Here is a 14,344-nt window from a genome sequence, read left to right as displayed (position 1 = left end):
TTATCTATTCTAATTTATTTTTAAGCACTTGTAAGACTTTAATTAAAACAAAGTAGAAACTGTGCTCTTATTAAATGCACTTGGAAAACCCATGTTGCATCGTCATAATAATTAAAACAAACTAACATTACATGTACAAAGCAATTTTTGGCAAAATAATTCAACGTCAAAGATTATCTTCAAAAGAAAAGGAAATCTTGTCATGTTAGATTCTGAATAATATCCACCCATATTAGATGAAACTATGCTCTAAATTTTAAGAGATTAACATTGCTAATGAAAGTATGACATGTCAGAAAATAATAAGGTGATGTTTCCGCAAAAAAGTTTGAAACTTAAACTCAGCGTGGGTGTTCTGAAAAACCTTTCTAGTTTTTAAAGTTTCATTTGGTATAATTGTTCTATTATTTTCATAACTGGGAAAAACAAAGGTTGATGTTCGGTCTGATGTCTATCGTATATCTCTTGTCAGGTATCATAGGTAGATGAGGGACATTCAAACTCATCTTGTCAGGTAACATAGGTAGATGAGAAAGATTCAAACTCCTAAGTCGAAAATAAACTGACAAAGCCATTGATAAAAAAGAAAATACAAACAGACACACAATAGGTCACAAAACACAACATAGAAGGTGAACAACTTTGGGTCACTGTACGCAAACAAATTTTATAAAGCCTAAAACAAAACCTCAAGATTATTAAATTAAAAAGGTCCTAGATCTAATGTTGTCCCACCAGAAGTACCATGTGTTGCATTTTCTAGCTAAAAAGACACATATTCATGTTAAGCAGTTGTGGATGGGACATACAAATAAAATCTAAAACGACAAATGCCTAAATATTTAAAAGAACTTTTTGGTAAAGGTATTTAAAACCATGGATACACCACACGATAATATAATAATGTCGTTTCCTCTTTGTTATCCCACCAATTAAACAGCAACGTCCTCAAAACCGAGTCTAAACAATTTCTAAAATAATCATCGAACACCGGAAGTCTAGATTATATCTTAACGAAGTGCCATGTTTCTGTCAGTGCTCGTCATTACATAACAAATAATATACACTAAGATGACTCCAGCGGTAAATCTTTCATGGACAATCCTTAGTACAGAAATGTCAACTTGATTTCTACGTTTTAGCTCTTTTATATTTCTTATGACACTAGTACATTCCTTTAATCATTCCTCAAAAACTTTCATGTCTTGCTTTCCTTAGAATAATTCAGTGTTGTGAATGAATTTTTTTCTAAAGTTGCAATGTTAAATATTTAATTTGCATTGATAACTTTTTACACATAATATACCAAAACAGGATATAACATACATATACTTAATGACTTGTTATATTTTTCCCAATCATAATGATCCTACAATCGCAATTATCAACTCAGAAAACACAAATGAGTAAAACTCCGTTTAGAACGTATGCAATTCATAAAGTAATGTTTTATATTTTTAATATGTTGCACCTGTAAAGTTAGAGTAAAATTCGCACTGCTTTCTTCATTAAACATTCAGAATTATAAATAGAAGTAAACAAGTCAGGTTGAAGATTGATACCACCTCTAATGGCATATCGTTATTCCCAAACGTATTCAATATGATCGTTAAAAGTTAATATAAGATACAAGTGAGAGGTTTAGCTAGCTTTAAAGTCATAATAAACGAGTGACCTGTGAAAAACAATGTTATTCCAATTCTTGAACTAATGCATACAAACATCATAAACTTAGTCTTCTGTGCACGATTTTATTATTTTTTTTTGCATAAATTTCGTATAATCGTAAATTTTTTTTTCAATCGGTCAGTGTTGTGAAAATATGACAGGTAATTAAAGTTCGTGTTTTGAAGCCGAATTTTAACGATTGTCACCTGTTTGTTTATATTCAACAAAAAGCATGGATATTGAGCGCGTGTTTAACATGTACAATCAGATAATAGTTTATTTTAAGGACATCCATGCGTATTGCGATCACCGGATTTTTACGAGATTGGTCACACTGAGGTCACTTTGCATACGGAAAATATTTCGGGGAATTGCTTCCTGGCAGGAAGCAATTAAAATAAAGTAAACTTCTTCTAAATATGAACAAGTTAAAGAATTTTCTTCAGCAAAAAGTATACGTACATAAGTTTCATAATGAAAACTATCCATTAAGTTAAAAAAAAATCATATGCATTATTTTTAATTTGAGGTTTCTTATGACTTTAAAGCAAGGTTCAATCCACCATTTTTAACATTAAAAATGTCTGTACAAAGTCAGTAATATGACAGTTGTCATCCATTCGTTTTATGTGTTTGAGCTTTCGATTTTGCCATTTGATTAGGGACTTTCATTTTGAATTTTCCTCGTTCAGTATTTTTGTAATTTTACTTTATATACAGCAATCTTAGGGAAGAGTCAAAAAGTAAAACCTTTACTGAAAGTAAACTTCTAAAACAAATTGCAATGAAACCATGCTTCATTATTATAATACAAATAAACTCATCATAGATACCAGGACTAATTTTTTTTATATACGCCAGACGCGCGTTTCGTCTACAAAAGACTCATCAGTGATACTCGAATCCAAAACGTTAAAAAGGCCAAATTAAGTACTAAGTTGAGGAGCATTAAGGACCAAAATTCCTAAAATATTTGCCAAATACAGCTAAGTTAATCTATGCCTGAGGTAGAAAAGCCTTAGTATTTTCCACTGATTCATATTTTATAAAAATGTCTTAAAAAATAGACAAATTCCTTCACAACATAACAAGCTGGAAACTGTATGAAAAAAGTATGATCAAATATTTCCCCGCGTTTCGCTAGTAATATCGTGATTGTCTCTTTATATCATGGGTAAAACAGTTACACGTAAACAAAAATCAATGAATCCGTATTGATATTGTAAAATCAAATTATTATGCATCTTCCATTGTGAGAGTGTGAGAAGACCAAGACGACAATGATAGATTTGTCAAACATCTTTCATAAATATTAATTAATAATTAATCAAAGTAGCCAATTTGCAATAAATGGTTGCCTCACACGACTGATACCGTTATATTATTGTTTTGAAATAACTAATTTCGGTTGGTCTAGTTCAGATGGAATTCAGGATCAGGGGAGTCCATTCTGTCACGCCAAAATTACAAATTAAGGGTAAGTAAGTATCTAAGGCTTTTAAAAAGAGTTTGACATTCATAGATGATAGTTATTAGTGATTTTTAATTAATTCTAAAATACATATGTGTAATAGAAGTTGAAGCTATGTTGTATAGGTTTAAGAATGATTACATATGTTTAGAGGTGGTATCAATCTTGTCATGATTTGTTTACCTTAATATATTACTTCAATAAATATGTTTGAATGTTTCATGAAGAAGGCAGTGCTTATTTTACAATTAAAATACAGGTGCTTCCTTTAACAGTCTTACCAATTTGCGGTTTGTGAGGGAGTATTTACGAGTAAAGCATCATTGTTAAAAATGAGTTATATACATTAAGAAGTTTGCTGTTATTTTCTGTTCGGTTACTTTTGTTTATAAAATGTAAATAAACTCACCATAGATACCAGGATTGAAATTTTGTAATTGCGTCAGACGTGCGTTTTGTCTACAATAGACTAACCAGTGATGCTCGAATAAAAAAAGTTAAACAGGCCAAATAACGTATGAAGTTGAAGAGCTTTGAGGACCGAAATCCTTAAAGTTTTGCCAAATACAGATAAGGTAATCTATTTCTGAGGTTAAAAAAATGCTTAGTATTTAAAAATTTTGTAAACAGTTAATTTATAAATATGACCATATCTATGATTATGATTTGTTATTTTCCTTTTTTGTATCTTCCGCCTCTACTTTCTCACCTCCTAAATATTTAATAACAAGTCAATGAAACTTTCATGGATTCTTCACATCGTTCATCTACAATTGTGATTTTTATTTCCCGAATAGTTTTTCGAATTTCAATTAAAATTTTCAGTTTCACTGCTTTATCTTTGTGTGTCCATTTTATATTATCTGTATCACCTAATAAGAATGTCTTAAAACTTATCTTAAAATATTTACCATATAATGAAATTGTGCACATTCTATTAAATCATGATCCAATTTGATTTTGTGGTTTCCCTAAGTTATTCTTTTGCCATTGTTTTATGATGGCGTAATGATGTAATGTTGTGAGCTTTAATGTTGTGAGCTTTGCTCGCAACATCTCTTATCTAAATAAGTAAAACCGTCGTGTAAAGGTGTGTGTTTAGACATGGATCTGAAAAGGGCACAACCTTATCTTTCGATCACATGTAAATCTATGAACTTTACGTTTATCATATAAAAGAAAAGCCTTAAAGCATAATAAAAAGTATTTGGAACGGTTATTTAAAAGTGCACATAACCAGGCGCTGTCCTAAATTTATTTTCAGACCGATACAGCAGGATCAATTTTCCTATGTATTTTAATACTACAAATTCATGCTATTCCAATAAATGCTCCAATGAAAACGAATCTCAATCGGCATTGGTAATAACAATTCTTAATTGCCTGTATACATGCATTTGGTAGCCAGTATCAGGTTAATGTAATTATTTACTCAAATTTATGTTTTCAAATTCTAAATTAAAAAAAAAAATGAACACCTCTTGAATTAATATCTATCCTTTGTTGAAGACTGTATGTTGCCCTCTAGATGTGCTTTTGCTACTTTTTTCGTTTATTATGTTGTCTTATTGATGCACAAGCAACGTTGCCATCGTATATTTATGCTAACTGAAAAAGACATTGTGGGAACAGAAGTGCCAGTTTAGAAATGAAGTATAATGCACGTGCATTACCATTAATTTGATTATTTTAACATTCAACAAAGCATTACAAACAATTAACATTAGTATGATTTAAATCTGTCAGGAGCCAAGAGTACAAAGATACCATAATTTTATTTGTACACTTTAATGGGTTTGTTTTCGAATAAGCATTCAAATTCTGTCAAAGCTCCTGGCCAAACAGTAAATAAAGGCAACAGTAGTATACAGCTTATCAAATGTCATAAATCGATTTAGAGAAAACAAATTCAGGTTACCAACTAAAACCGAGGAAAAAACATCAACTACGAGAAAAGATGAAAACAACGAAACAACAGAAACACTGAAGTGAAACAAAATTTTTATACAACTTTAAAAGAAACCTCATAAAACTTGCCATATATTTCTGTATATAATAGATAAAGGATACATCATTTTTACAATGACGTGTTACTATGCTATCACAGTATGCCGATCCCAAAGACAGATAACCAAATGTCAGGATGAGTAATCGAGATATGAATTTAAAATTAAATATTTTTTATCAAACAACATGCAGGTGTAAATTGTTCATTCTAGTAAGATAAACTGGATCGAAATAGTTGATGGAGTAGCATGCTTACTAAGTTTTTAAATTGGACATCAAAATGACGATTTTAGAACTACCAAAGATGATTTATATATCAACAGTACTACAATTTTACCACACTTTTACAGTATTCCAATTTGCAAACACCACAACCCAGTTTTGATGCTTATAAAAGCCAATTTTTTATCACGTTAGAATTTCAAGCTTGATGACATTAAAAAAAAAAAAATTTCCAATAGTGGATTTGCGTTGAAGCAAAACGAATACGCACTAGTATATATAAATATCAATCAAAACTACTAATTGATAATACTTTATATTTTTTTGCGTTCAGGGCTCTTTTTAGTATTTATTTCACAATGGAACACTAAAACCTCTAAAATTGAAAGCCACGGATGTATGATTATGTGAACACGTAATGAGCTATAAAGTATATTAGGCCAAATCTCTCGTAATTTGGGGTCCCAAATGCTCTTCCAATTTTATTTCACATATTTTTTACTATCGGTCGTTCCTCTGTTTGTATCACTCTGCTCAGCTCTTTATAAACTTGCATATCGTAACTTTGCGACGTAAAAATACGTTTACCGGATTTGTTTTTTTTTTTCTATCGATTTATGAGTTTCAAACAGCGGTAAACTACTGTTGTCTTTATTTACCCGGTCATAATACCTTTATCCCAAACATACCAACAACGTCATATTGAATAAACCGACGTTGATTATTTTCATCTAAACTTATCAAGCTTTCTTCTAGTCTGCTGGCGAAACAAAGAAAAAACTGGTTATATCATAAAAATACGTAAATATAACCCAATAAACTGATTTTCTGGTGGCCTGTATATTTATACTGTAAAATATAGGTTGCTCAACACAATATAAAGTCATTTTCAACACGTTCATTGTGATCACTCGACAAAAAATATTCATATTGAGATTGAGATTCGCAGCTGCTTTTTACAATATCAATGTGCAAGCATCCTGATAATCAGTACTCATTTGTTTCGAGCATCACTAATGATCGGATATGTTCCTTACGTCGTAACTACAATTCCCTTACCTTTCATGAATGTGACCTACAGAATTAGACTATTTGTTACAACATGAGCAACACGACGGGTGCCATATGTTGAGCAGGATCTGCTTACCCTAACGGAGCACCGTTTTTGGTGGGGTTCGTGTTGCTAATTCTTTAGTTTTCTATGTTGTGTCATGTGTACTATTGTTTGTCTGTTTGGCTTTTTCATTTTTGTCGAGTCTTCGACTTTAGTCGAAAAAGCGAGATTAAGCGATCCTACATTCCGTCGTCGTCGGCGGCGTCCACAAATATTCACTCTGAGGTTAAAGTTTTTGAAATTTTAATAACTTTCTTAAACTATACTGAATTTCTACCAAACTTGGACAGAAGCTTGTTTATGATCATAAGAAAGTATTCAGAAGTAAATTTTGTAAAAATAAAATTCCATTTTTTCCGTATTTTACTTATAAATGGACTTAGTTTTTCTGCGAGGAAACATTACATTCACCCTGTGGTTAAAGTTTTTAAAATTTTAATAACTTTCATAAACTATCCTGGATTTCTATCAAACTTAGACAAAAGCTTGTTTCTGATCATAAGATATTATTCAAAAGTAAATTTTGTAAAAAAAAAAATTCACTTTTTCCGTATTTTACTTATAAATGGACTTAGTTTTTCTTCCAGTTAACATTACATACAGTCTGCAGTTAAAGTTTATAAAACATTTATTAGATTCATAAACTATCCTGGATTTTTTACCAAACTTGAAAGCTTCATTCAATCAAAAGACAGTATCGAGAGGGAAATTTTTATTCATGTTTTTCCTCATTTTTGTTGAATCTGCGATTAACAGCAAAAGTAGGCGAGACACTGGGTTCCGCGGAACCCTTACACATTTTTAGCCATGGCATTGTCAGTTTATTTTCGATTTATGAGTTTAACTGTCCCTCTGGTATCGTTCGTCCCTCTTTTAATGAATGTTTAGAAGACAAAACGCGACTCTTGCGTACAAAACAGTTAAGTTTCATTTACCAAAAGTAATTTAAAACTTAAGTCAAATCAATCAATTTTGCTTGAGGGAGTTGAAACCTAAATTTCGAAACTTATCAACAGAGAATCTAAGGAAGAAATTTGATACATCATGTCAATAATCAAAACACTTACTACTAAATTGATGATACCCTCGGGAGCTTACAATCAACAAGCAGCGGTATTGACTAAATGCTACAAAAATCTTAATAAAATGTGGTAAAAAGACACATGTTTGATAGAAATATACTCTTGCTGACCTGTCATTCACAATTTTTCGCTGATTTATACCTTTCCAATTGAGACTGGAAACTTTCAAGATCATGTATATATCATGTATCAACGTATTGAGGAGGTAAGTGAGGTCCTGTCAACAAAAGCTAGATGGATATATTCAATGCAATCCTTATAACAAGTTTATTTATCAGATTTTGTTAAAGGGTTATGCACAGTAAATAAGTGAGGAATATGACAGCTGTTTTCCAGTTCGTTTAATGCGTTTGGGCTTTTGATTTTGCAATTTGATAAGGGACTTTTTTCGATTTATATCACCGTCGGTCAAATTCTTAGAGGCGAGGCTTATGTGTTCTGTTTCGAGGACGCCGGCGTCAAAAAATGTTTAAAGTTTGTGATTAGAAACAAAAATAAGGATATTGCATGACACACAAAAAAAGCGAGACAGAATAAGTACTGAGGGTAGGAGTCTCCTGTTAGCATGCATCAGTCGCCATGCCAATTCACATTCAGTCAAAATGTCAGAGTCGGGAATGAACACAATCGCTAAGAGTACAGATCAGACCACATTCTAGTACCTTCAGATCACAAAGACCGTTAAAAAATGTCGATAGTAAGTTATAAGACACCGACACATCGTATCGGTCAAGTACGTGATTTTGAACGTAAAACCTGTGTTCTGTCGATTCCAGTCGTTCTCATGACTTAGTTATTACTTTGTTGGAGCAATTTGTGTACGAGGCGCTAACACCTGTTTATGAAGTCCGAATCTCGTGAACAGGCAGGAGACCAATAAAGGCAACAGTAGTATACCGCAGTTAGAAAGTTATAAATCGATTGAGAGAAAACAGGGTTACAACCTAACACTGAGGGAAACACACCAACTATAAGTGGAAAACAACAAATCAACAGAAACCCTGAAGTGCAACAATAAGTCAAACGACAATGCAACATACACAGAAACGAAATATAAGATAACAACTGCCATTTTCCTGACTTTTTAAGAAGAAAGGGTAGGTAGAACTTGTTGTGTGGCTATCAACTGAGATATGTATTCGTCTTACGATTGAGCAAACGGTATGTCACTTCTGACAAGATTGCACACGCTGAAATTTCTCGCCCTCTTTACAAATCATTGATATTATGTTGAAAGTCCTCAATATAAAGCTTTATTACAACTGTAACATAAACCTAACATTAACAAAAAAAACACATTTACCAATGAACAATGAAAAGGAGGTCAAGGTCAGATGAACCATGTCAAGAAGGCATGTACAGCTAACAATTCTTCCATACAACAAATATACTTGACCTATTACATATAGTTTTAGAAAAAAAAAGACCAAAACTCAAAAACGTAACTCTGACCACTGAACCATGTAAATGATGTCAAGGCCAGATGACACCTGCCAGCTAGACATGTACACCTTACAATCATTCCATACAATAAATTTAGTTGACCTATTGCATATAGTATTAGAAAAAAAAAGACCAAAACTCAAAAACTTAACTTTGACCAATGAACCATGAAAATGAGGTCAAGGTCAGAGGACACCTGCCAGCTATAAATGTACACCTTACAATCATTCTATACATCAAATATAGTAGACCTATTGCATACAGTTTGAGAAAAACAGACGAAAACACAAAAACTTAACTTAAACCACTGAACCATGAAAATGAGGTCAAGGTAAGATAACACCACTTGCCAGTTGGACATGTACACCTTACAGTCCTTCCATACACCGACTATACTAGACATATTGATTGTAGTATCTGAGATATGGACTTTACCACCAAATATTTACCGTGTTCACTGGTCCATGAAATGAGGTCGAGGTCAAGTGAAAACTGTCTGACGGGCACGAGGACCTTGTACGGTACCCACATACCAAATATAGTTATCATATTACTAATAATAAGAGAAGAATTAACATTACAAATAATCTTAACTTTTTTTCAAGTAGTCACTGAACCATGAAAATGAGGTCAAGGACATTGGACTGACGGAAACTTCGTAACATGAGGCATCCATATACAAAGTATGAGGCATCCAGGTCTTTTACCTTCTAAAATATATAAAGCTTTTAAGAAGTTAGCTAACGCCGCCACATCACTATCCCTATGTCGAGCCAATCTAATTAAAAACCGATCTCTCATCGCTCCTGTTTCTGATATGTCGCGTGGGAGATCTAACGAAACCCGCTTTGAGGTCACATGTGAGTGACCTCGTAGGTGTGTCTTTTTCGACCAATGAAATTGAGTCTTCCACGATCTTGGAAGTTTAACGTAAGGCAAAGGGATGTAACTCATTTTATTTACGACGAAATCGTCAGTCAAAATAATTCATAAACTTTTTTGATTGGCTTATTAATAGGTCGTCAACTCATTTGCATATCTTTATAAATTCATGACTTTTAGTTCACTCACATGTGACCTCAAAGCCGGTTTCGTTAGATCTCCCACGCGACATATCAGAAACAGGAGCGATGAGAGATCGGTTTTTAATTAGATTGATGTCGAGCTTTCTGGGACTTAAGTCGCAGGCTCGACAAAAAACGGGTTCACGTTTGTCAGAGATTCTAGTTTGATGTCGTCAATCTGTGTCAATATCTATGAAAAGATCGAGATATGACGCAGACCTTCTACTTTCTGTAATATCCTAAAAGTTTTCTAGGATTTATGCGATTAAAGCAGTCATTGAAATATTGATTGCGGAGGGACAGAAATCATAACTATAACTGAAAGTTAAATTAAGAACTTTGCAAGATGCTCTTTCTATTTGTCTTTAGGTAGATTTTTAATAAATCTGCGCCATATGAGTTTATAAAAATGTCTCACAATATATGTGCTCAATAAGTACCCATTGAAATATCGACTATTTTCCAAAAAGAGCAATACAGTTGAGTGCTATTCAACATTCAAGATTTGCGTTATACTTTCAAAATTACACACAGGCAAGACAAATATTGGTGTTTAAATTTTATCGTAAAAGAAAAAGTAACTTACTGATACTTATAAATGAAACTAAAACTAAATGATAATTACACCGATGTATGTATCGCCTTTATGTTATTTGTTATTGTATAATGAAAATGTTGTAATTTTAATGGGAATACTTAAACATGTTATAAATGTAAAACGAACCAAGTATATTGTAACTTGTAATGTAGATACTTGACTTATCAATTTGATAATACATATTTAATTTGGATTGAAATATAAATTTGATAAAAATTTTCTCAAAAAATTAGCTTGTAAATCTTGACATGTTTGTTGGCATTACAGAACCAGTGATTTCCATGTGTTACATGAAAGTTGATACAGTATCTGCAAACCATGTTTATAACATTCAACTATTCCAAATATTAACAGAACATCAAAAGCCGAATGCAGAGGCCATATGCAAAAAACATGCAAATCTAGCTGATTACTAACAAATCAAAAGATTTTTATGTCATAAGTTCATTCCAACAGTGAAGATTATAAAATAATATGTGTCACAGGTGATTTAAATGGCAGCATTATATAACTTACCACGGAGCCAGCTGTTGAATCACCTGTTACTAATCTGTTACCCTCGCCGTCGGATGCTAAATAAAAAACATAAATATTTCTAAACACCATGTAGGACAAAGAAAATATTACACTAACCATATAATTTATGACTGTGTGAAAATAGAAATTATCAAAAAGGATAAAAAACAAAACAAAATAACCCTTAATATTAAGATTCAAGGATAACTTTTCACTATTTAAAACCATACTTCATGTCAACCTTGAGAAGTTACATCATGATGCACGATAATAAATATAAAATAGTTTGCTTCGGATATGAACAGGAGTATTAGAACTACTGTGGTATATTAAACAATAAGTCACATATTAAGGATCATTGTGTCCACGCATACTACTTTTAACCTAAATAATAGACAAAGCAGTATTTAATCCTGGTATCTATGATGAGTTCATTAATTTCTATTTCATTAAATATAATGTTACAGTAATGAAGTGCATGTGAGCATTACTCTTGGATAAGTCAACAGACCGAGATGTCACATCTTCATGTACGGGTGCAACAATGTACAAATATCAATGAACATTTGATAAAACACGCAAGTATTGATATATCCGAAAAGTGAGTACTAATTATAATATGATTTTCAAAGTGCCCGTTAGCGTACTCCGGGAGTTGTCACCAAATCATGATGCCACTCTATAATGCTTTTTGAGACCGAACAAAGTATCATGATCATCTGATTGATCATGTAGCAGAAGTTGCCTCCCCAAAGTTCTTAGTGAATAGCATTAACTTGTCTTAAGTTCAATGAGCATAATTCTTGAAATGAAGATAGGTAAAAAATACGCTGGGTTGCAAGTTAAGCAAGTAGGAAATGGAGTCAAAAGTTTTTCCAGCCTGAAGAATGTCCATTACAAACCTCACTAATGATAAAAAAAAAGTTGTTATTATATTATGGAGAAGACAACACAAGCAGATATGAAGATGGGACATATTGGGTTTATCTGGAAAACACTCGGGCTGTTGATCATAAAACTTCGTTCACATGAAAATTATTCACAGCATGACATAAAGGAAGTTATGATATATTATCAACGAGTGCGTACCAAATTGTGTTATTTTTCTTAAATATAAGATGTTGATGGTTTTATAGCATAGATTGAGATATATCAGAAAAACAATAGCTATATCGAATTTGAAATCAGTTTAGTAAACGATTTGTTTTATCATTATCATTATTTTATTATTTTTATTGCAGTCTCCTTATAGTTATGTGTCCGCCATTACTGGACATCACAAAGGATAACGTAAATTATTGACGTTACAATAGAACATTTCTGACGCAACAAAGAGAAACTGATTGTTGTACGACGTCAAAACTTCAAGTGGCGCAGATTTCCAAAAAGCGATGAGTTGTATTGTAAAAATTGTTTACAGTTTATTTTCTTTATCGGAGATTGTAGATTAAAAACGAATTATGAAATATTGAGCACAGTTGTCTTTGTATTATGATGGTACAATTGCACCAATAAGAAACAATAATATGCGATGCAAATAAATCACTTAAGGGGGTTCGCGGGTCTAAATCCTTTATATAGGATTTCTCTATATTTTTCTATAAATGAACTTTGTCTTATAGTTAATAGAAAAATAAAATAAAAAAGTGGGGTCACCGTTCATTTGCGCTCACAATCTGCCTTCGAAAGAAGCATACATTTGTGTAAAGGTGTTTTTTTCTGTTGAAGTAATAGGAGAAATAAAGATAATATCGAAATAAAAAAAGAAATTTATTACAGAAATCGCTAAAATTTTACAATAATTTAGTTTAAGTACAGCTTATATGGAAATTGTATTAAAAAATATAGATCACCGATGAGATAAAAAAGATATTTCAATTCTAAAGCCAAAATATGGCATTTTTCCACCAAAGGGAGATAATTTGGAACTTCTTCAATGATGTATACATTTTAAAAGTCATCTGGGGCCAACACGAATTGATTGTTTTGAATGATTTGTGTACCATATGATAAAGTAACAACTGCAAAAGGTAATAAATAAAATTTGTAATGAAAGACAAATGTTTTATTTTTTTCTGAAATTTTAGTACCCTCGAGCCTCCTTAATTGTAAGAAAGTGACAGTCATTTGTGTGTTCCATTACTGGCTGCCATTTTGTATTTGGAATAGGTGATAATGTGTAAGTGTTCTGATATGCACTTACTATGCTTTCGTATTGCAGAGTTATTTCAGTTTTGTTATAAATCACAGTTTATGTTTAAACTTCGCAAAGACTCGCCAATATACAACTTTATACATATTTTAACAATATATGCAGATGTTAACATGACACGGAATCTGCAAACATCTGGATATCTTAATATGCATGTACTTATGCAATGTAACCACCCTAACCAATAATAAAGCCAACGTTAAATAAAGTCAACAGTAGTATATCGCTTAAAACTGATGGTATTTATTTTTATACCTTGATATTTGTATTGTTCATGCTCTACAATGACAATAACACTTTATTAATTTTAAAGTTCTTTTATTCTGGATTTTCCTGAGGAGTAAGAACCTTATATTTATAATTTCTTAATTTATTGACTCTGAATTTAAATAAAAACGGTAAAAATACTGTAAGTACTGAAACACAGTCTACTGAGTTGATTATATCCTTCGGAACAAACAGTCTACCAGCAACGGTATCGACCATTTGCTTGTAAACTGAAATAAATGCGTGCGTCTGAAGCGCTTTTCTAGATTTATATTCGTCAGGAACGCTCAAACCAAACATTTCTAAGCGAACGATTTGTAAGACATTTAAAAGAGAGGAGCTAAATAACAAAAAGGGAAACTGAGAATATGGTCAAATTCATCTTAAGTTAACCTGCCTGAAGGAGTTGAAACAAAAGTTACTTAATACTTTCTAATTCTATTAACGGTATATTTCACAACAATCATGTTCCCTTTTTACGAATGTGACATGTGAAATTGGATGTTTTGTCGGGTTTGTACTAACATCAGCAGCACAACGGGCGCCTGAAGTGAGGCAAGATCTGCTTACACTTCTGGAGCTATGAAATCACCCCCATTTTCGGTGGGGTCGTGTTGCTTAGTCTTTAGTTTTTTCTATGTTGTGTTTTGTGTACTATTGTTTGTCTGTTGCCCTTTTTT

At 32.2% G+C, this 14,344-nt stretch overlaps 1 protein-coding gene across 2 annotated transcripts in view; it reads right to left on the bottom strand.

Annotated features, from left to right (window-relative positions):
* The window catches only part of LOC139517031 (gephyrin-like), a 124,047-nt gene that overhangs the window by 45,745 nt on the left and 63,958 nt on the right, over positions 1-14,344 (bottom strand). For both annotated transcript variants that reach the window (XM_071307619.1, XM_071307620.1), the window contains one exon: positions 11,186-11,241. In XM_071307619.1, the coding sequence (XP_071163720.1) occupies positions 11,186-11,241 (56 nt within the window). The remainder of the gene's footprint in view (positions 1-11,185; positions 11,242-14,344) is intronic.

The sequence above is a fragment of the Mytilus edulis genome, chromosome 3 (assembly GCF_963676685.1).
Source record: "Mytilus edulis chromosome 3, xbMytEdul2.2, whole genome shotgun sequence".
Classification (NCBI taxonomy): Eukaryota; Metazoa; Mollusca; class Bivalvia; order Mytilida; family Mytilidae; genus Mytilus; species Mytilus edulis.
The sequence above is the reverse complement of the archived record's forward strand: the minus strand, read 5'-3'. Positions and strand labels throughout refer to the sequence as shown.